The 24,331-nt window shown below is 37.6% G+C and overlaps 2 protein-coding genes across 8 annotated transcripts in view; both read left to right on the top strand.

Moving 5' to 3' along the window:
• LOC120803905 (DENN domain-containing protein 2D-like) overlaps positions 1-4,819 on the top strand; it is a 49,285-nt gene extending 44,466 nt beyond the window's left edge. For all 6 annotated transcript variants that reach the window (XM_040152925.1, XM_040152926.1, XM_040152929.1 and 3 more), the window contains 6 exons: positions 207-355; positions 2,005-2,176; positions 2,339-2,389; positions 2,510-2,591; positions 2,683-2,928; positions 4,483-4,819. In XM_040152925.1, the coding sequence (XP_040008859.1) occupies positions 207-355; positions 2,005-2,176; positions 2,339-2,389; positions 2,510-2,591; positions 2,683-2,928; positions 4,483-4,550 (768 nt within the window). In that variant the 3' untranslated portion in view covers positions 4,551-4,819. The remainder of the gene's footprint in view (positions 1-206; positions 356-2,004; positions 2,177-2,338; positions 2,390-2,509; positions 2,592-2,682; positions 2,929-4,482) is intronic.
• Positions 4,820-6,314: 1,495 nt separating this feature from the next.
• stk38a (serine/threonine kinase 38a) lies at positions 6,315-19,186 on the top strand. 2 transcript variants are annotated; one of them, XM_040152524.1, is made up of 14 exons: positions 6,315-6,510; positions 9,262-9,393; positions 10,400-10,451; positions 11,266-11,388; positions 12,548-12,631; positions 12,730-12,853; positions 13,031-13,185; positions 13,864-13,966; positions 14,260-14,321; positions 15,963-16,080; positions 16,206-16,329; positions 16,554-16,649; positions 18,671-18,765; positions 18,872-19,186. In XM_040152524.1, the coding sequence occupies exons 1-14, from the start codon at positions 6,449-6,451 to the stop codon at positions 19,006-19,008; spliced, it is 1,467 nt and encodes a 488-aa protein (XP_040008458.1). In that variant the 5' UTR covers positions 6,315-6,448; the 3' UTR covers positions 19,009-19,186. The 2 variants fall into 2 exon arrangements, with proteins under 2 accessions (XP_040008458.1, XP_040008457.1); XM_040152523.1 differs by having other exon boundaries at positions 13,864-13,975.
• Positions 19,187-24,331: the final 5,145 nt, after the last annotated feature.

Raw genomic sequence — 24,331 nt, 5'->3', positions numbered from 1 at the left:
TTACAGTAATGTAAAGTGGAAGAAATCAACCACAGCACTAAAATCAACCTGCATCTCAGCTCTTCCCTTAGAGCTAAACAAGGATACAGTGCCTTCAGAATCAGACAGTGGTGTAGTAAGAGTTAAAAGCAAGTGACATGTCAGCTGGGTGATGACATGCTGTTACCACTGTTGACATATTTGTGACAGTGGTCACTCTCCACTAGATCATCAGTCTGACCCGTCCATTGGATTCCTGGCTGGAACATGTCAACTTCGCCACGCTTTTTGGCTGCCTGACAGATAATGAGGTGTTACTGGTGTTTGCTGCTGCTGTCCTGGAGAGACGGATCATTTTCGTCGCTGATGAACTGGGGTATTACATATTTCCCTGTACACTCACATAGAAAAAGATGCCATCGAGACATACTCAAGCTTATTCATTAAAAAAAGTATAGAACAGTTTTTTTTCAATAAGAAAACAAATCTTTGATTTGCCTTTTCATAAATAACATCAGTGTTGGCATCAAAGGAAATCATCATCTAAGATGGTTCCCAAATATTTGTACTGCTGGACTGTAGTCACAGGCTCCCAGTTAGTCGGTCGACCGAAAATTTATTGGCAAAAATTTAGATAATTGACTTTGATTAGAATTGATGTCATCCATCAAGCACAAATGTTTCCAAACATTTTTATCAAAGTTGACAATTAACATATTTCTCTGTTTTTATATGATTCTAAACAGAATATCTTTGGATTTTTGGTCTGTTTTGGTCTGTTGGTCGGACAAAACAAGGCACTTGCAGTTCTTTAGCAGCCACATTTCAAATTTTGTTTCAAATTGCATTTCTGACATTTGTCTGTTGTTTTACAGCAGATTAAAAACATGTTTGCAGCTCATTTATGATTGATGTGGAAACAGATACTTTTCGGCTTTACTTGCCATTTATTACATATTTCCAAAATAGTAAGTATTAACTGAGGGAAAACCATAGCATTCCCTCTCCTGCTTCACAAACTTTGGAGTAACATAAACAAACAAGAAAAAACCATTTCTACGACATTTGTAGATCAATATCATGATAAGATTTTATCCTCACAATATGATATTCCTGAGATCTGTAAACTGTAACATTGAATTATTATACAGAACTATTAGAAATAAACTGAAGTTGAGTAATGTTCCCATATGTTTAAAAGTTTAACTTGTTTGTTCATCTAGCTCCATGAACACTAACAACATACCCATTCTTTATTTACCTCAACTGCAGAAAGAACCAGGCTTTTATTTTAAAGTGTTATATTAGTGACAAACCTTTAATCTTAATTTTCCCTGTTCTGTGTTGAGTGCAAAATCACTTCTTCCATGTTCAACTTTTTGTGCTCGTTTCACATCAAAAGCCTTCCAGCAGATAAAAGGGCATAATCCCTCCATCATCTAGTAGGATTTTAATATGAAAACTCTCCAGGAAGTGTTCAGTGTAATTGACAATACCTTAACTTAAATCAAAAGATGGGCAAAATAGAAGTATTTGGAATTAATCGGCAATAGTGTTAACAAGAGAAAGTATTTTCAGCAGAGTTATGACATTAATCTGTATTAATTTTGTTATTGTACTGATGGAATAAGAGCTGTAGAAATTGACATTGTGTTGAATTTACCGTGTGAGTTGTTATAGTAGACTTAACCAGCCACCTGCAATGTTTTATTAGTCTCAATCATTTGAAATTTGGTCATTATTTAAATACTGGCTTTTATCAGAGATTTTATGCATTAGGTAGGAAAATGCCGTCAAGGTGATTGGCTGACCTGGTGACATAGAACAGTTTCCAGATGTAAAGGTCACTGGCAAGGTGTCGGTATTGAATAAACCCGTGCTCATAATAACTTTTTAGCCCAAACTCTCGAGCACAAATGTAAGGAAGAACTAAAATTACTTTTTACAATCAAACGGACAGGCTCATCAAGCCTGGACAATTTGTTTATAATCAGCTCTGATGTCAGCTTTCTTGTCTCTCTGCAGCACGTTATCCCAAGTCATTCATGCAGTAGCAGCCCTCCTTTACCCCTTCACCTGGCAGCACACCTTCATCTCCACTGTTCCAGAGATTCTGATCGATGTAGTGATGGCACCCACCCCCTACCTGCTGGGAGTCCAGAAACGCCTGCTGGACCTGGTCACTGACCACAGTGATGTGAGTTGTAATTGAGAACGCAACAAAACATCTTAAAAGCAACCATAACTTTGTTTAATTTGTACAAGGGCAGGGTTTGCGTATTTGACTGACATTACTAGTGATTTAATGTCTGAGTGACCTCCTTACTCTACTGCCCCTTTCCTCTTTTCCATAACACAGCTGCTGGTGGTCGACTTGTCTGAGGATAAAAAGGAGACCTTTGTTGTTTCAGTAAGTGTCTTATCAAAAAAAATCTTTTGGTTATCAATAATAACTTTGAAATTCACATGAAACAAACATTTTTTCAAAGTTAAAACATTTGTGTAAAAGTTTAAAATCTTCCTTTTCCAGATTGGTGATGAAAGCTCTATTCTGCCCCAGAAGCTCCAAACTGAAATACTAGACGCACTAAGTACAAGACAGAAAACATCAAGTGAGTAAACAGCAACCAAAATCAAACACAGGTCTATCAGTTGGGAAGAGAAACACACTTCCATCATCATAAATGTTTTCTGACCTTTCAGCGGTGGAGGAGCTGAACCGGGTGGTGTCGGAAGCTTTCCTGCATTTCTTTGTAAAAATAGTTGGCCATTACACTTCATATATGAAATATGGTCATGCTGGAGAGCAGGGGCTGTTTGAAAAGAGAAGCTTCTACAAGGCTATTGAGTCCAAGACCACTCGACACTTTGTCAAAAAGTTCATCCAGACACAGATGTTTGACCTGTTTATCCAGGAGGTGGAGCAACAGCAGCCTGGGCCGCAGCAAGGTGAGGACATTGATTGTGAAGACACAAAATAATCCAACTCAAAGATGATGATGATGATTATGATATAGGTCCAGATTCCTTGTAGGACTGCAGTCAGATATCTCTGCAAGGTTACACTGCACAGCCACACTGCATCTATTAGAGCTCAGTTTTTTGGAATTTGAATATGGAAACATCAGCCCAAGAAACAGTTCAGTAATTATGCACCAGTAGTGGTACATGATAATTGAGAAGTGTTCACACTGGAAAAGTGACAACATAAAGTATGTGCAAACAGTCAGTATGCAGACTAAAAAGTGTGCTGTTACACACTGATGCACACTGTTCCCCTGCAATGCAATGCAAAAAGGAAATGGAGGATCAGCTCACAGCTGGAAAAAAATTTAAATTTTTTGTGGATTGTAGTGAAACAGCTTGTGAACACCCCAGTAAACAAAAAACAGAACTATTCAACTTTTGGGTTAACATTTTGCTGTCTCTTGGGTTTAATTGGCTGTGACATTCTATAGTCACAGTTTAACTGACGTGCAACAGCGCAGTAGTATTGTATCATTTCCTGTTAGTATAAAAAAAGTTAAATAGGTTTGTTTCTTGTATACTAATTTACGGTATACTGCAAAAACAGTATACCGTAAATAGATAGGTTATAATGCAAACCGTATACAGTTATTATGTAGTACATAGTAGTAAGGTTTTCAGAACATCCCCCATGTTTTTCCAGTTTATTATAGAAAAACATGGTGAATGCTCTGGAATCTGGAATATTACAATACTGATATATTGCATTATTGATATTGGACAGTTTTTAAAAATCCAGTAACAATAAATTGACCAATTCTCAGTTTTTACATAAATCCACAAATAAAACCGGATTTCCTTAAATGAAGTGATTAAAGAATTGTGTCCAAGATTTGTAGTGTGGTAGTGAGGGACATTGTACAATGTAAGTGTAGAAACTTGTCAGTGCTTTCTGGTGGATAAACTATGTTACAGAAACACTTTCTAAATAACCTCACATATACAGTATCTCTACTATATCTTATTTATCAGACATATACATATACCTATAGCAGCATATCTTGGATATGCTAATATTGGCTGATGTATCAGTCCAGCCAAAGATGATCAACTCAGCACATCATTATTCCGGTTATTCTCTATAGGCCAGGGCCATCACACAGTATTCTCTACAGATACTTCTGTTCGTTTTTTGGCCATGAGCTGCTGTCCATAAGTTTAAAGTAATCTAAGAAAAGATGAGTATAAGGGCAGAATAGAGGTTTAGCACAGCCACAGATAAGTGCTTGTGTGTAATGAGATCATGCATGCGTTTCTTTCTTTGGAGATTTCAGAAGTGCATTGCATTCACCTGTGGAAAAAAGTCAGACGTTTTCTTGTGATTATGTCAACTTAAATTGTCCAGTTATCACATTAAGAACTAACCATATTTAGTTCTTTAGTTACTGATTCTTGTAACTTGAGTTTCAGGTGAAACAACTTCATGTTTTTTCACTTTTTATGCACTGTTTCATGCTCTTGTCCTCTGTCCTACAGGAATATTTCACAAAAAGATCCTTGAATACCAAGAGAAGAAGAAAAGGGACAAGAAGAAGAAACACTAGCTCTCATCATGGGTTCCTGGGTGTATATAAGGGAGTACAGAGGAAAAGATTTGAATGTTGTACTGTGTGTTGTATGTCCTGTGTCAGTTTGGTTTAAAATATGTATGTAACAATGTGTGAATTACTGTATGGCCATCTTGCTGCTACTCTGTGATACACTGGCAGAACGAGAGACTTCGGTTCCATGTGTTGGTCCTCAGCCTGTGGCCAAGTGTGTCGCTGATAAGCAGGAAAATCATTTCAAATAGAGACTAGTTTTTTTAAGTCCACATACTTGCAGTGTAATTCTTAGGCAACTAGGCCCCGATGGCTGGTAGCCTTTTGTCTTTTGGTTTCTCTCCCTATATCTTTCCATTTATCTATTATACTCTTTCATTCTTTCCTTTTTCACTCTTTATTTATGTTATTTGTTACTGACATGACTGTCAGTTAACTAAAATATCCTTCCTTTCGATTAACTAAAATGCAGGAAATTTAGCAGAGCAGTCCAGTCCAGTTCTCTCTCAAAATCTATACTGTATAATAACTGAATCCGAGTTCCCTGTTATGAATTACGTATTGTTAAAATACATACTGATACAAATACAAAATGAAGTACAATCATAGAAGTCTCAATGCATGCTAAATTTGGTTGTTTTTGAGTATATTGGTGATGGTCACCGCTGTCCCTCAAGCATGGTCAGATTAAGACGCTAGGGTCCCCGGGGCAGGAATGAACTGCTGGGCCCCTAATAACACAGTATTCCTCCTACTCTCTGTGCAATGTGTACAGTGACCCTTCTGGAATAATACAAGGCCCAAGGTTTGTTGTGTGGCAATTTGCTAAAACAACAATTAAATTAGGTTTATGCACAAGTACAATATTGACTAGAATAAAGAGATTGTGAACACCACCAGTCTTCACTGAAGGTTCTGACAAATATTTCCTCTCACACCAAAGAGCCTCTCTAATCAGACTGGAGATTTTGTTCTGTGCAGCTGAATAGATTGTTGCTGTTTGATATAATTTGGGACTAATGACATACTGAGCTGATGTGATCTCAGCAGTCATTTCCAGCAGTGTCCACAGTCAACAGAAATGTCACATATGGTGTCCATGAGGTGCAAAATACAGCATCTGTATATCATAATCAGCTGTGGCATGTGTCAATATGAAACGTTATATGCCGATGAGAAGTGGAGCATGAATGACGTGTGGTTTATCAGTGCCATAAGCCGGTAAAACAGCAGAGACTAATGGGACAGGAATCTGAACGCTTCAGGATTTGCCTTAGAATCATCAGATTTTTAGGATTTCTTCGATATCAAAGTAATTCAGTGATAATTCAGTATATCCAATGGTACATAGCAAAAATGAACTGTTAATAGCTAATTTTTTTAATTTAATTTTCCAAAATGTAATCAAATGTAGGCTGAAAAAACAGGGCCCAAGTTGTAGCCCACAGTGTAACTCACTGAATCCACAGGAACATTATTATGATGTTTCTTGTAAAAGTCAAACTTTGTTGAAAAAAAACAAATAATTGTATTCATATTTACGCTCATATTTGTTATACATTTATAAACAATTGAGAAAAAATTATCAAATATAATAATAATATCCACATTAATTAGTGACATTAATATCTCCCACTGTTTCAAATTAAAGAGGAGATAAAGGCGAATTAAATCAGGCACAGCGATGACTGATAACCAACTTAACCTTTTCTGATAATTGTTATAATTACGAGATCCTTATCTCTAGTTATTAGACTACTTCCACAACTTTAAAATAAATCAACATTGAGGAATCCTAAATCCAGGAGGTGGCAGTAATGCAACGTAAAGGAGGCGAACTGCAGTAAAACCTCAAACAAGAAGCGGGTTTGGCCACTAGGTGTCGTGCTGCCGTCTAACTGATGGTGACGCAACACTTGGTAAAACAGAGGAAGAGACGGCAGACACCGCACCTTCGACCAAGGTAAGCAAACAAAGACCAACTATAAAAATACTGAATAAAAGGGCTGAAAGAGAATATGTTAGGCGTTCTTTTTTAGATAATCATCCTACTAAATTAACTGTCAACGCGCGCTGTCTTATAATGTTTTATTTCAAAACAAACGACTCAAGGTATTTTAGCAGATGAGTAGCTAACGTTGACTAGCTAACTTTCCCTTCGCTATTTGCTTTGGGTAACTTCTCGATGTCAAGTTCGTGAAAATGGAAATGGAGATTTTCCGATAAAAGCTTTCAAAATAAAATCCATAATAACCAAAAGGGTATGAAAAGGTCTTTCTTAATAAGAGTTTTATTTTGAATGAAGTATCCGTTGTCATTCATACTTTCTCTGCTGACTTCACGCAGCCAGGAACTTTAATCGCTAACTAGCAAGCTAACTAATGTTAGCGGGTTAAAGTTTTTGTTTTTAAGGCAATAGGTTCACGGAAACTACGCAAACTTAATACTATAAACTATAATTGAACCAAGGTTACGTTAAAGCACGTTAAGTGTTGAGTTTAATTATTATCCAGTCATAATCCTTTGCTCTGTAAGTAATTTATTGCATGAATGGCTACGTTGCAACCGAAACGAACAATTTGTAAGGCTACGTGTTGTTGACACTTGCTGCGTCAGTCTGTTTTTGACATGAGCTGAACAAAACTAGCTAAACTTCATCATTCTGAATAGTCCCTAATACTCTATATTTTGTTTATTTTTTTATGGAGGACAACACGATGAACTTTCGTTTAAATTCTCTACAAATTTAACGTTAAGTTAAGGTCACTTTGCACGAAACGCTAAATACATATTCGATTATCATCAGAATAAGGCTCCAGTTCTGTTTTCCCCGAGTTCCAATTGCATGCAACTGCCTTTCTGATTAAAACTGCCACTTTTTTACAGCTTAGTTTGGGGCTGTTCTGAACCGTTTTGTATCATACCAAACACATATTCTACAATTTACTAATGCAAATAAAGTCTGAAATATAATACCGCCAAAGATTTTTGAACGTGATTTACGTGGTCAAATTGTCTGTATTAACATAATATGGGTTTTATGTTAATGTATCATTATGTTATGTCTCATATCTGAATAAGCACCAAATAGCAACATTTCTCTAACACGCAAGGCACAACACAAGTCTTTTCTCCACCTTATTGTGAGCTCTGTAATATATCTGTCACTTAATTATCATCTCTTGTACACAAAACAGTAATCACTTTAATGAACCAGAAAAACATGTCAGCTTTATAAATGAAAGCTCATCAGATCAACTTTACTATATTTTCCAATTTCCATTCATGCCCACTGCATGATTTTTTTAAGATTACACTTAAACCTCCCTGCATTATGTCCCTTCCAATTATACTTTTTCAGTTCTTACATTATATATCATTGACACAAATAAATACCAAATTTGGTTTAGTAATGCCAAAAGCTCTGGTTGCAATGCTTTTGGTTGCAAATTAACTATACAGGCTGCAGGTACAAATGCACCTACTGTACAATTATTTTCTTAATTTTCTCTCTTTCATCTTGACCATTGTCAGTCCACCATTGCCAATTACAAGTCTAGAGTGGCATGAAAAAGTATGGGCAAACACCCGGTCAAAATTTCTGTTACTGTGAAAAGTAAAGTGAGTATTAGATGAACTGTTTTTGTTGGGGCCATGGCTTGTTCACAATCATTGTTATGTAAGTCCAGGTGATGCAAATTTCTAAGCTTCATATATACTCTGACTCTTCAAATCTTGTCCCAACAATCAGCAGCCATATGCTCCTTTAAGCAGCTTCCTAGCGCTCAGAAATAGAAGTTAACAGGAATGGTGGAAGTCAAGTTAAAGGAAAAAAAAGGTACAGAATTTCATGAAAAGAAAACCCCTCCCACTGTACGGGAGTGGGTCGATCATGCTAACCATCAGTAAAAAAGCTTTATATGACAAGAGGATGGATTCTACAACAGGATAATGATCATAAACACACCTCCAAATCCATAATGGACTACCTCAAGAGGTAGTTTTGCCATAGCCCTCATTGTCCCCTAACCTAAACATCATCAGAAATCTGTGAATAGAATTCAAAAGAGCAGTGCCTATAAGACAGCCCAAGAATCACACAGAACTAGAAGGAGGAAAGGGCGAAAACCTCCCAAACAAGAATTATAGACTTTTAGCTGGCTCCAAAAAGTGTTTAAGGGGGGTGTTGTTTATTTTAGGGCCTTTTACCTTTTTTGTTATTTTGTCACCTAGAAATTTTGACCAGGGGTGTCCAAACTTTTACATGCCACTGTACAGACATATTTGATCTCAGCTTGTTTCAAAACCCCCATCTTTCCAACAGAAGGACTCCACCATCACTGCTTGCACAAATCAGATTTCTTCATCATTTCTTCATAACTGCACTGTCACAATGTTATCAGCATTGTTTTTCTCAGGCAACAGAGCCTGCAGCTTTCCTTCCTCTTTTTCTGGACCAGCCATCATTTTATTTCATAGTTCCAATTTTTTAGAGGTTAGCTCAATGTTGTAACATCTGACCTTAGCATAATAACAAGGTACATTTTAATGAAACAGACTTTGAAGTCCACTCTGCTGCTTCCTAAAGCCCTCTATTATCCCATTCAACCTCTTACTCCTCAGTGGTATAATGTTGTGTTTTTGCTCAGCCTATGTAACAACAGTCTGAATTGCCATGAATTTCCTTTGTCGTCTTTGTGGATTTCCGGTAAAGCATGGCGATGACTGGCCAGAGCTCATGCTCCTCCATGAGTAACCACACTAAGGAGCGGGTCACCATGGCCAAAGTGACCCTGGAGAACTTCTATAGCAACCTCATCGCCCAGCACGAGGAGAGAGAGATGAGGTAACAATCACAAGTTTCAGATCTACGAATGGAATTTTTGACTAGTTTGCTTTGTGTTTTTGCAGCACTTTGCACTGCACACTGAAGTCTTGATGACCTTTATTTTTTGATTCCAGACTAAAACATTCTACAATTTAATAAATAGTGAAACTGAAAAAATATTTCTTCTTCTGCTTATAATTTGACACATGACACATATACAAATAAAACTTATTATATTTTTATGTGTTTATTTTTCATCAGGGGGTATGGTTCATGTCAAAATTTAGTTGAGGGAAGGCCCCTTCCTGTTGTGACAAGTTACATCAGAGTATACTCAACACTCGACTTATTGATTTACTATAGAGGCTGGCATCTTCTTCTTTTATTTTTTTCATTGCAGCACCTGATGATAGTAATGAGGGTAATGGTACACAAAATGATGGCCAGCCCGACTATGGATGATGTCCGTACTGTTTCATCTACCCTCGTGATTCTTCTCCTCGCCTTGTAAAGTGCTGTTTCTACAAGCCATATCTGCTAAGCTAAAACCTTACACTGATGGGCTGTAATGTTTTATTTAGGAAACCGTTGTGATAAATTGGACGTGCTTAGATGCAAAAGAAGCAATATTCAGCTGTTTGAACAGCCATGAAATATCAGGGTGGCGCTGCCTGACACATTCCTGCTGTATGGAAAAAACAAAAGCTCGTAGTTTGGAGGAAATTCCTTGAGGAAAAAATCTTTGGCAGTGTTGACAGCGCCTCTCCCAGTGCACTGTACTGATAACTACAGCACCACCATATCGGCGTAATGCCGCAATTTCAGTTAAAAATTATAGAAATCCACTAATTGGCAATGCTTGTCAGAGCATTTTCCATGAAGACAACCAGCAGATTTTTGTTGAAAGCTCGAGATGGTACGAAATTTGACGGAGGCAGCCGCCTTGCAACTCTCTATGCAGGAAAAACTCGTTTACACTATTTGTGGCTATAAAAGAATGGTAATAGTCTAATTGTCTTTTTAGACAGCAGAAGCTGGAGAAAGTGATGGATCAGGAGGGCTTGGCTGATGAAGAGGTTAGTGACAAATACACATCTGTAGTGTTTTCCAAGCATGCTTTGTGGCAGTATGGGAGAATTCACTCGATGGAACTGAGGTTTTCAGTTCTGTCGCAGCGTAGGTCAGGTATCACTTCTGCTGGAAAAGTGCTGTAAAGTGCTCAATGTTTATTTTCTTTGAGTGAACAGAAAGCAGTTATAACTATGGTCCTCACAAGTATTTGGTCCAATGTTGCCTACTGTACAGATGTGGCAGATCTCTTTTAATCAGAATGATGTAGCTTGAAGGAATCATTTGGAATTTATGAACTCTTTTTCTATTTTACACATCCCAAGTAAGTAGATGATAGGTAGATTTGATTATTACCATCTATCATGTATCCATCCACCCATTTAATCCATCTTTTTCTTTGAGAGTGTGACACACATGATGGAGTATAACTCCTTGAAGTTTGCTAGGGAAAAAAAACAGTCTGGAAGTACCTTGAGAAGACAACTTTTAGGGAAAAAAAAATCAAAGAGAAAATAAAATATCTGCAAGGAAGTTCCACTGTACTGATTTAGTTGGAACTAGGCTTGTAACAGTATTCTGAAGTTATTTCTTTACAGCAATCAGTAGTTATTGGAAAATTATATTTCTTCCAATTTAACCCTTGTGGGTAAAACTGCAAGCTGTTGCACTGCAATTACAAGATCTTAACTTCCAGGACGGACTGTAAAGTAGTGAATTTTAGCTGTTGCTTTGAAAATCTACAGTTGTGGATGATGATAAGTAGCAAGTGTGCATCACACAGAATTATGTGTATTTATAAGTGGGGTTTGTGCTCTGCAGAAACGTATCCGGCGTTCTCAGCATGCAAGGAAAGAGACAGAGTTTCTGCGTCTAAAACGTACTCGACTGGGTCTGGAGGACTTTGAGTCTCTGAAGGTGATTGGCCGAGGAGCTTTTGGAGAGGTAAAAACCTTTTACATGAAACTTGAAATATTATTCCTGTGTGCAGTTGTCATCCAAACAGTGCAGGTTTTCATTTCAAGCAAACGTTGCTGTACTTCATCTTGATAATCAACACACCTTCAAAAATCTGCAACCTGTTGGATCACAATGGCACACAGTGGAGAACATGCAGTATTATCTGTGACAGTGTTGCTGGGACACAAAACACTTAATTATAATAAGTTAGCAAGATAGTGTCAGTGCTGTTCTTGCTGAATTGTTTTCAGAGTGTAGTTCAACATGTCTGAAAGCCTGTATGGAGTTTTTCTACTGTATATATGCGCTGTAATATCTAGGAACACAGGCACCATTAATACCATAAGGTAATCAGTAAACATGAACACACAAAAAATTCTCAATTTATATCCAATGGTTGAGAAAATGTTTTTCTGTCATTTGAAATTTGGCTCAGGAGGTAGAGCGGGTCGTCCACTAACGGGAAGGTCAGTGGTTCGATTCCCGGCTCCTCCAGTCCGCATGTCGAAGTGTCCTTGGGCAATGTACTGAACCCCAAATTGCTGCCGCTGTATCGTGTGTGTGTGTGTGTTAGCTAACTAATGTTAGTTAACATTAGCCACCATAAGCTACTCATCACAGCAGACCGAGTCTGTTGCAGCAAAACCTCTGTCTGTGTGTGTGTGTGTGTGTGTGTGTGTGTGTGTGTGTGTGTGTGTGTGTGTGTGTGTGTGTGTGTGTGTGTGTGTGTGTGTGTGTGTGTGTGTGTAAAAAGCGCAGTATGTATAGAAATGAGTACTGTATGAATGTGTGTGAATAAGTCATTGTGGCATAGTGTATAGCACTTTGAGTGGTTGATAAGACTAGAAAAGCGCTATATAAGTGCAGTCCATTTACCAAAGTTGCAGCTAGTAAACGTGTCACACATCTGGAGACTAATTGATATCGCTGCCTCACATGAGACAGAGACCACAGCACTGACTGCTCAGAGTTCTTTTTAAATGAGAGAACAGCTCTGCCCCTCTGGCTGCTCTTCCAAACATTTTGTAGCTGAAACCCACCATGTCCACCATGACTGTTTTTCAGTACTAAATTAAAGTTGCATTTTTTTCCATTGATCAAGCCTCTGTCAGGTTGGTATGAACTTTGTTGTGTTGGCCTCCAGGTTCGTCTGGTGCAGAAGAAAGACACCGGTCATGTGTATGCCATGAAGATCCTCCGAAAAGCTGACATGCTGGAGAAAGAGCAGGTGAGGCAGCAAAATAGACACACTGGAATGCTGCTTTTGCTTCTGTTGGGCATCTTTGAACCCGTGTGTGTTGGTTTGTGTCCCCGACTGTTTGTTAGGTTGGTCATATCCGTGCTGAGCGGGACATTCTAGTAGAGGCAGACAGCCTGTGGGTGGTCAAAATGTTCTATAGCTTCCAGGATAAGATGAACCTCTACCTCATCATGGAGTTCCTGCCTGGAGGTATGACCCTCTAACCCTACAACACAATACTGCGTGGAGACAAGAACGCATCACGAGCCAGCTAGCCTTTGGCTTAACAGGCATTCTGGCACTACAGAATTTTCTCAGTTCCATAATGTTTGAGTAGGAATGTTTGTTTCAATCTCTACTGACTGTGACTCTGCTGTTGTGCTGCAGGAGACATGATGACCCTGCTAATGAAGAAGGACACTCTGACAGAAGAGGCCACTCAGTTTTACATAGCTGAGACGGTGCTGGCCATCGACTCCATCCACCAGTTGGGCTTCATCCACCGAGACATAAAACCAGACAACTTGCTTCTAGACTCCAGGGTGATTCATGTTTAAAAACCTTCTCCATCTCAATGATTGTGTCCATTTTCAGTTTTATTAGACTTACTATAGAAGAGTTTCTCAACCTTGGGTGTACCTGCCTTTACTTAATTTGAAACATGTTATTAAATTATTGCATCATGTCAACTTAATCAATTTGGAGCTGCCTCTATGCTCCATGAGTTGAATACATAAATATTCAAACCATACTAAAATTTAGCACTGAATTGATTCCATCAGATTCCAGGAACAGTTTTGGACCTTGTTGTGGGCCTTACTTTATTGCTGTGTAAAGCGGATGGATAATGTTTGTTTACATCTTGTCTGTTATACAACAAGGAAAGAGGAATAAACCTTTGAGAAAGAAGGAAAGGGTACACGAGGAACATGTCAGATGATGTCCATGTCAGTTAGAAGAATTCTAATACTAGGTGGGAAAATCATCAGCTGTGACCCCTACACTACACAGTTGCTAGGCAGAGCCCCTCTTCTTACCCTCCCCAGTCTTCATATGTAGTATACACTGAACTTATTTGCTCTTTATCATGTCTTTATGATGATGGCATTAGAGACTTAGCTTCCAGCACTTAAATTCTTAACTTGAGTATGAGCTAATGCTCACACATCACTGTATGCTGCAGACTTCAGAAGTTATAATAGTGCGTTTTGTGTTTCCAGGGTCATGTGAAGCTGTCTGACTTTGGTCTGTGCACTGGGCTGAAGAGGGCTCACCGTACTGAGTTCTACAAAAACCTGAACCACAGCCTGCCCAGTGACCTCAGTAAGCAAAGTCAGGCCAACCTTTCCATTTATTTCAATTATAGCTTGCATGTAACCTCAGACGCTTGTGTTTATTCATGTTTCATAACTCATTTCAGTAAAACACAAATCTGTCATTTTTATATTCACGTATTATACATAATTGATCCCCGTAAAATGGTTTTCTGGCTAAAATAAAGCGGGAGTGATTCCATACTAATTAAAATTCAGCACATTAGCCTGTACGAGATATTTAGGTGTTTAATAAATCAATAAGGTCAAGGCTTTTAAGACTGAGCTGTCCTGTCTCCACAGCCTTCCAGAATATGAACTCAAAGAGGAAAGCAGAGACCTGGAAGAGGAACAGGAGGCAGCTGGTAGGTCTAAACAGATGTGATTACACTTTGACAGTATTTTGGTCATATGTCATAAGATCTGGAATTTCATCCACGTCAATGAAGATTATGTATGGATCATATGAATACATATAGCACAATTTAAAATAAGCCGTGTCAAAATTAAAGGTTTTTACCCTCACCAGAGGCAAGTGTTTCCCAAAAAGAAACTATGCAATAAATCCGCTAATTATTATGACTGTGCATCACACCTCAATACTTTTTTTTTATAAGGACCGAAATGTGTCTATAGCAAAACTTGGGCCCAAATGTCTCTTTAGATTTATAATCTTGTCAACTTTTTCTTTGACCAGATATTTCCTGACTTGAATCCAAAATTTTTCCAGCATTAGACTGTATTTTATTTAGTTCTTGGTTTCTTTTGGTAAATGAAATCACTTCTGTATAGTAACGTGTTTATGTCTTAAAGGTTTTTTAAAAAGTATAGTTTTGGTATCAGCACCAAAGATGATCATATTGGCAATAATATTCAAAATATCCAGACCCACAAATGATTCAGTTTATTGACGCCTCAAGAATATTTATAGATCATGAAGGTGAAATTACATTTTCTCAGAAAAATTTTAGAATTCAATAGCATTTATTGAATCAGAATCCAATGTCATATCTTACTGAATCTGATTGATTTTGAATCCCTTATAAAATCCATTGAGTTCAGCTTTTATTAAAAAATAAAATAAAAATAATAATTTAAGAAATGAAAACTCTGTTGATCAATACATTTTGTTGGTTCAGAAACGCTGCACATTTATTGACAGCCTAATGTGTAGAACCTGTACTTACTATTACACTTTGTTTTTAATGAGTTACTTGATCCTAATCCTTGAGGTCTTGATTTAGAACTGTTTATATTATTAAGTGTAAATTATTAATTCAATTTGAATTGAAGTTAAATCAGGAGATTATGATGACTGAAAATTAAGTTAAGCAGCTAGATGGTTTCTCTAATTGGGTTTAGTTGAACTACAAAAATACACCATTCAGTCATGAATTTAGCGATGCTATAATATGACAACACTTTTTTGTAAAAATTAATATCTTTGATTGAAAAACTTGGTTTCAAATTTTAAGATTTAAAATTCATTACTAAATGTGCAACAATGAAAGTCTGAAAAAAAGACAGTTAATTAGGTATTATTTATTCAGACTTTAATGCTCTTAAACTCAGCTAATCTGTGTCATTTGGACTGTGTGGTTGTGGTCTGATCATATTTGATTGACAGTGACCTGGAAGCATCGGTAAACAACCCGGCAGTTGTCTTCAAATTATGATTCGAATGGTGCTAAATTCCGACTGGTTCATGGATATATGTTGCATTACCATTTCCCACCCTCTTCAACCCAGTGAGAAGAGCACAGAGGAAAAACACAAATTCAAAACCTTGTGAATGTGGGCTGAAAATTGTCTGAAAAACAGTTAAGAAGTTAATGGGGGAAGAAAAAGGTTTTGGGGGCCTTCAGTCATTTTGGATATTGCTCCATGTTCCTGACAAAAATGTCCTAAATCACATTCTAGTTTTTACGTGTGTTTTATTGTCACCTCAAAGCAAACAGCCTGTAATTTGCTTTGTCTTGTTCCCCTCTCCTCCTCCTCCCTGTCAGGCTTTCTCCACAGTGGGAACTCCAGACTACATCGCTCCAGAGGTCTTCATGCAAAATGGATACAACAAGCTCTGTGACTGGTGGAGCCTGGGTGTCATCATGTATGAGATGCTGATAGGTAATGACTCGAGATACATGATGGAACAATATCCAACTCATTTGCCTTCAGGGGCTTTTGACCAGAACAAAGGAGGCCACGTGGTATAAATGATGGTTGGTCTTTGCGGTCCTCGTTGTCTGCAGGTTACCCTCCATTCTGCTCAGAGACACCTCAGGAGACATACAGGAAAGTGATGAACTGGCGAGAGACACTCACCTTTCCTCCAGAAGTTCCCATATCAGAGAAGGCCAAAGACCTCATCCTCAGGCAGGAACACACCTCTGTTCATCTTTTATCGCTCTCACGTCTATCTTAATAGTTGATGGAGCAGCTAGTCAGTCACTGATATCAGTGTTTGTACTTGTTTTTTATATTTACAATGGATGCATTGTTTTGTTTTGAATATGTCAAAGTTATCTAATAGCACCTAAAACGGTTTGTAGTGAGTCGCTGTATGTGTATGATTTTAAGTGAACACAAGTTGTGTGCAGGTTCTGCTGTGAGGAGGAGCACAGGATCGGGGCTGCAGGTGTAGAGGAGATCAAGTCCAATCCTTTCTTTGAGGGGGTGGACTACGACCATATCAGGTAAGGACTGTTATCATATGCTCATGTTAAGGAGAGTTATTACATTGAGACATTTAAAATCTTTCCTTGGCCTTAGACGACTGATATTTTACACTTTTGACAGTCTGTAACGGGTTTGTGCTTTGTACCTTGACTGGGATGTAACTGACAGTGTCCCTAGGTTGTTGAGATATTGTTGAGAGTTCTCTGTGATCTAAATTCATCGAGCACACATATTAGCTTTACGAAATGATAAGTCTCAAGAGTTTTGCATCTCTGCCAGTAAGTGGTCAGTCAGCTGAAAAAGCAAGAAAACATAGTTAAAAATACATTTGATCATAGTGTATACATGTAAGCACCACGGAAGTATGCTTGAGTCCTTTAATCCCCAACTGCTCTATTGCTGTTCAGTGGCCAACAGATCAGACTGTGGTTGTACTGAGCAACTTCATACATAAAAGAAGTTTACATAAGTCTGACTTGAATTACCATAGAACCACATCCCATCAGTCCACCTTAAGGCTAAGATGATTGTGTAATCCTACGAAACTTCTTAAATTTAAGTGGTGTTTCCCAAGTGTCTGAATTTGCTCCTAGAAATGCCTGTAGATTAACAGGTGCTTCCTAACCATTCATAGGAGGCTAAGAAGCTCCAGAACCTGCAGGAGGAACCAAAAACTATATGATTTAAGTTTTTTGTTCTTCATTTTTAATTCAACACTTTTATCAGAGACACTGATTTTCCTTATTAAGTGACATTGATTTAAAATGAGTCATAGTGTGTAAATAAGAAAATGAAACTAAACTAACACACACACATTAATTCAGCATTGATATTTGCAATTTATCTGCCAGATTCTGTCATGATCGTCCTCTTCTCTCTCTTCTTGCCTAATATATTCGTCTGTTCTGGCTGAAATTCCACCTTCCCAGTGATATATTTTCAGGCTCTGCGTCTTCTCTTTTCTTTTTATTTATGATGGGTATGTTGTTTGCTACACACTGATATACCGCAGGTCATTCTACAGAAATTATGACAGAATGACATTTACAATAGATGATGTGCATATTCATTTAGGAAGCAACACTGCTTCATTTTGGGTTTAATATGCGGTAAAGAGTATAGCATTTACCTCGAGTAGCATCTAAGTCAATCAAAGCTTACTCTCAAACTTCCACAGGTAACATGAATCATAGAAGGCAGCAAGCTGAAAGATGTACACTGTTTTCTGCATCTTAAGCTTTCTTTTTATACTCAACAATTCAAAGTATAAAACATGTGTTTTTTATAACTGTTTGTTTTGTGATGTATGTATTTTTAAAGAATCTAACCGAGAACTTTCACTTTAAAATGCTTGATTGTACTTTAAAGGCTATAAATTAAATGATGTGACTGACACTTGAAAGTTGTTTAAGGTTTCGCTGCATTTTTTACATCTTGTACTTCAGTTTTCAGTACTTAGATATACGGCACAATAGAGCGTTTGATATTTGTTGCTCGGTGGACATGAACATCAGCCTTGTCTTAACGTGTCAGTTTTGTTTATTGTGAATTGATGTGATCTGTGCTTGATGTGTCAAGTCTGTGTTGCAAAATAAGGGACAGCTGACTCAGTGTGATCTCACCAGCTCTGCCTTGGCTTTATGAAACGGCTAAATTCTGATTCAGTTCACAAGTTCATTCCAGCCAGACTTTTCACAAATAGCTCATCTTTATGGAACACCCCTCTGGTGTACCCTGGTACAGACCTTGAGTTTGTTTCAGTGATTGTGCAAACACTCATCAAGTCTACTATTTGTTTAGTCAACTAGTTGAACAGTTTCCATTCCTCCAGAGCAATATTTGTGCACCACTTTTAGCTTGGCTGCCCATCCAAACTGAATGACCTGTTCTTTGTACCTGGTTTACAAAGGTCAGGCTAACATGTTAGCCATCTCAGATGATCCGCTGATTCTCACCCAGCTTGTTAAGTTCTCAAATTAAAATTTAACTTTGCAACTTTTCCAAATCTTTTCTCTAAGTTCACTTATCTGTTCTCCAGGGAAAGACCTGCTGCCATTCCCATAGAGATCAAAAGCATCGACGACACCTCAAACTTTGATGAGTTCCCCGATTCAGATATCCTCACACCAACAGGTACCCTAGCTGTTTTCGATTAACACATTTCATGTTTTGTGTCTCTGCTGTGAAATGCTTAAAACCCCCTCTTCTTCTCTTTCTCCTTCTTATTCTTCTTCTTTAGCCGCCCAGGTGTCCAACCAGACTGAGACTGACCTGAAGAACAAGGACTGGGTCTTCATCAACTACACCTACAAACGCTTTGAAGGCCTGACCGCCAGAGGAGCTATACCGTCCTACATGAAGTCAGGGAAGAGATGAGTACCTTCAGACTTGCTGTTATCCAACACCACCATGAAACCTGAATGAGTCATCCAAACCCCTGCTGTCTGAAGAACTTCAGCCATGAAAGAAGAACACCGCCTGTTCTCCCTCTTACCTGGCTGATGAGGATTCTTGTCAAACAGGACTTTGCAAATAATAAAGGGGCTCAATTTCATCCGTTGCTTTCCATGGTAGAACTGCTGCCTTCATTTGTGCAGGTCTTCACTTTCTCTGACGCTTCCGAGGGTACCTTTCTACTTCCTGCTCATACATGAAAACTGAACTGGGATTGATGTGATTGTGATTCTCTCCACTTGCCTTTTCCAACGATAGAGCAGTGGGATGTCTTCACTCCTGATACCAGCATCATTTACATTCCCTATCTACAAACCAGCTCCAGTCTGTTGGACCTACCAAGGGTCATCCTCCCTCTAAAGCAGGACATCCACTCCATTTACAGTTTTATGTTGACTTGTCAGCTCAAACATCGCATTAAGTTGTCACTTGAAGTGAATCAGGTGCTCTTCAGGGATTCTGTCCAAATGTTTCTTGTTGTTTCCTAAAAGAACTCACTATGAGGCTTCTCTAAAGTGCTGCTGGCTTCTTCAGATGACCTAACCAAAGACTGAGCTGAATGATGTTTCTGCTTGATCTCTCTGTCACGTCACACCTTGTAACTTAGAGTTGTCCTTTCATAGACTGATATTTGTGAGATTTGCTTGTGGAAGAGTGTGTATAAACAAAAATGATGCATATTGTGGAACAAACACAAGAGTTTTGTTACATGTTCGCAATGACCTATGTTCAATTACCTTTAGCACCTTATGTGATGCTTGATCCAACTTCAGTACAGTCAGGCCTACAGCTCATTAGTTTATGTTTGGATTGTTTGGGTGTTTTTAATTAGGCTGGAAAAGAAAACTTGTGTCCACCCATGGGTTTCACAGGGGAAGAGAAGGCGGTATCTCAAAACTGAAGTCACATTTTCCCACAAATGTCTCCATTTGACTATTTTAATGCCATAAACATGTAATACATCAACACATCTTCCCATTCAAACTAATGCAATTATTATAGACTTAGCAGCTGTTAAAAGCAGAGTGACCATTAGTATACAGACTGGATACATTACTGTACAACTGAAACTCAATTCAACCACCTGCAAGTCTAAGCATTCAGCTCATTGCAGGGTTTCCCTAGGTTTCTGGAGGGCTTAGGCATGTAATTCTTGGCTGTTTGACAGATTTTCTCCCTGGTTCGTTTCTGCAGTAAAGTTGTCGGGAGGTGCTAAGAACTCATTTTTACTCATCATGAATTTATTTACGCTGTGGCAGCAGAACACGTCACACCAGCCTTCAGAAACTTTTGCAGGTTAAACTAACCAGACACTTAAAAGGCTTATTAACTCTGAAGGACTCACTAGAGACAGACTCGCAAACACTCAACTAGCCTGGCAACATAAGGCTACAAATAACCCATAAGACTGTAGTTACACTGGTACTCTGTCCATTCCAAACGAATACCTGCTCTAACACGCATTTGTCTAGTTCAGATCAACCCCCACTTTTTTATACCTAAGTTTCAAGAAAAAAATATTTTCTTATATTGGGGCCAATAAAGTATCCTTTCTCTCCAGAGTGGTAGAGAATTTTCAGAATAATGTTTCCGTTCATTCGGTTTAGGCCCTGTGCAACAATTCTTAGGTGCTGTGCCTAAGTCTTAATAATAGGTAGGAAAAGCCCTGCATTGGCTATCAGCTGCACTGTTTTGTTGTAGGTTGGGCTGATGAGCTTGTTGCATTATTGAAAAGATGTGTTGCAGCTGAGTCGTTTCAATTTCAGTTCAAGTCTGAAGGAAAATCTCACAAAAATATAGCTTTGTGGAGATAACAATGGTCTCTTAGGAGATAGCCACTGGAGCCTAGACATGGAGATAAAATTGTGGTTGTAAATGGTGTCAAACTCTACTGCTGTTATGCTCTGCCCCCCGGCCTTTGTTTCAGTTCTGCTGCAGTTTCTTGTTTAAATCATCACCTCTGCTTTGGGTGCTGCATTCACAAGATGTTTTTCTATACATAAATTATAGCGTAATAGTGTAGTGATTCATTCCTGAGGTCAGGATGTTTGAAGTTGATTTCAGCTGGAGGGGATCTTTTAGCATCGCTTTTGTCAGGTTGTCACTCTGAATGCACGTGTCTGTGTGTGAGAGTCTTTTTCTTCTAACAAGACACTCACTGTGGAGCTACTTGTAAATCTGGAAGCACAGGGCTAAACCTTTTCCAGCGAACACAATATCCAAAATGCTGTCATTTGAAATGAATGTTTTAAGTTTTATGGAGTCATGGAGAAAAAGGTTATTTGCCACAATAATTCCAAAATGCTGTTTTTGTGAATGTAGCCTAGACCTTTTTTTTCTTTTTCTTTTTTTTTTCATGTTCGCCCTGACACATGAGGTGTAACTATGGAAGCCTATTTATCCTGGAAAAAAATACGAAAAGGTTGGAATGGTAAAAGTTTTTTTTAAGAGATCTGAAGTAAAAATTATGATACTTACTATTACAATATTGACATAATACATTTCATAATTCAGACTTTGTCAAAATTTTGTCTTACATGGTAGTTTTCCCTCTTAGGTCAGAATTTAAGTTGTCTAGTCAAAAAATAATTACATAAGTCTAAGTTTGACAAAGACTTGCGTCGAATTATGACATACAGATATTGAGTTGCATCATAATCTTGATTCAGTAAATCAGAATTTGGGTTTATTTTGTAGTTTTATCTGTAATATCACATTTTAAAATAAAATTTGGTATGCCATAAATTTAGCTCAGTAATTCTCAAAATTTAGATTTTGTCCTTTTCTTATGTGATATGATAAATTTTGAATAGGCAAGTCAGAATTAACTACATGCATCAACATTTTCTCCTTGCTTGTCAAAATTTTAAATAAGTCAAAATTTTGACTAAGACCATATTTTAATATTGACGTTAATTTTAGATGTACAATTTTGACTTTAAAAGGATTATTTTAAAGATAAATAAGAAAAAAATCTAAATTTTGTTCTCTTATCTCATAATTCTAATTTATTAGAATGAGTCATTCCTAACATTTCATAATTTTTTCCCTCTTTCCTCGCAGGAATGAGCTTCCACATTTAAAAGTTCAGTCTGAAGGTTTTTCTTATTGTCTGTTATATAGGACTTAGTGTATTCAGGTAGTGTGTAGATGAAGCTCAGCACATTGTAACACATTTTAGAAAAGCACACAGCAGAACTTCTCCCTATGGCATGGGTCAGTGTTTTAACCAAACTCTTATTGGAATGCTCCTGCTCTGAGCAGCAAACAGCAGATGAGTCAGCTTAACACAGTAGAGCACATGGAATGGTTTTATCGATGATGCCGCTTGGTGTGTGTGTGTGAGTGAGTTAGATTCAGATTGTGGGTGAGGATGTGATCATGCTCAGTAAAAAAACAAAAAAAACAATGCAATGTTGGAGGGCCTGAAGGTCTGCATGTTGTTTTCTTCATGTAATGCTCAGATGTGTGTGTATGCTGTGCTGGCGTCATCATATACCACGTGATGTGAGAGTCAGAAGTGAGGGGTTTTAGTTAGGTGAATGTACATTATTTAAACCACTGTTCTTTTTGTAGTGTGTGGCTGTTGTATTGTTTTCTGCTATTTGACAATGAATTGCTCTGCACTTACTGTGTTGTCTCATCCTTCACAATATTTGAATGAATGGTAGCTGAGTGTCTTCATTGGGATTTAGTTGGTGTGTCGCCTAGAGAAGGATGCTGGGCCTGCGGCACTCAGGTCTTAAGATGGTGAAATAAACGGGAAGAGTCCAAGGCAGAGCTGTCAACTTAAGACTTGATCTTAAGTCGCAATGGGTCACAATGAGGATTTGAGAAAGGATTCCCTAAAACTTGACATCATTTGAAACTTAAAAAGCAAAAATATTCAAATGCCGAGTTTTGACAGTGACAGGTATATTTAATATTTTTAATTAATAGGCCTATTGCTATGAAATCTCTAATTTGAAAAAACACCCTTGAGAGAGCTTTTAAAGGAAAACATTAAATCAAGTGTCATTGTAATGGTCATAGACTTTTAAAAAAACTTAAATTTTGATACATTATTTTTGATAATGAGGTGAAACAAGATTGGAGTTCAGTCTGGTCATCAGGCTAGTGCAAAGTATACACTGACAGCCCTAAAATTGTTTAATGGCGCATGTCTGAAAAATCAGAAGTAAATGATTTATTAACCATTAATAAGGACATTGGTGACAGCCTTTAAATTCTTTTTAAAGGGAATAGTTGTACTGAGATATGATTGATATGGTAATTGACTGGCAAGTAGTGCTAACCAATACTGTTAGTACAGTATATAACAAGCCAGTATAAGAACAACATTTGGGTGTAGAAAGTCCCTTTGGATGGTGGTCTTTAAACATCAGTTAATTAATAAGGTCATTAATAAAAGGTCATGGGTTTCTCACTTTCTAATACACATTACATATGTGTTTATTTAAAAGTGTTACCAGTGTTACAATTAAGTAGGATAGTATGTATGGGGAAATTGTGCAGATTTCTAATTAACAATGATTTCTGCAGTTACAAATGTTAAGTCATTAATGAAGGGTCACAGATTCACCACTTTCTTAAAGAAAGACTTTAACTTAAAGCTTAAAAATAAAAATGTATAACGCAGCAATCTCACTATATGTTGTAGGATCAGAAATTCTTTATTAGTCCACTGTTTTTTGATTCGTAACTCCTACACACTTCAACATAGAAACTCCATTCAAACTTTTAAATGTTCATTTTAATTATGATATTATCAGATATATTCAGTATTTTCATGTATTTCATACTTTCGGAAATATTCAACATTATGTCGAAACAAGTTTCCAATAGAAAAGAATAGTTAGAATGTTCAGAATTGCCGGTTTTCATAACTTTTCATTCATTTTTCAACGCCTACTCATTTATACTTTCCGGTAGAAATTCCATTCAAATGTCAAAAATATTCAGAAACTTTATGCATTTCTGCTTGTATTCAACTTTTAAATCCCAATTATACTTTTGAAAATATTCAGCTTTGTTTGAACCTTGGTTATAATGGGACTGAATGAGAGGAACCTTCAAACCCACTCATCTTCAACCTCTTCCTACTTATTCATACATTCACCTGGAAGTTTCATTCAAACTTTAAAACGTTCATGAAAATGGGACCTTCACACATCAGTTCAGTTATTTTATGCCCATCACACTTTTTATACAAGCACAATTCAAGTTTCATGAACTTTTCTTACCT

The sequence above is a fragment of the Xiphias gladius genome, chromosome 18 (assembly GCF_016859285.1).
Source record: "Xiphias gladius isolate SHS-SW01 ecotype Sanya breed wild chromosome 18, ASM1685928v1, whole genome shotgun sequence".
NCBI lineage: Eukaryota > Metazoa > Chordata > Actinopteri > Istiophoriformes > Xiphiidae > Xiphias > Xiphias gladius.
The sequence above is the reverse complement of the archived record's forward strand: the minus strand, read 5'-3'. Positions and strand labels throughout refer to the sequence as shown.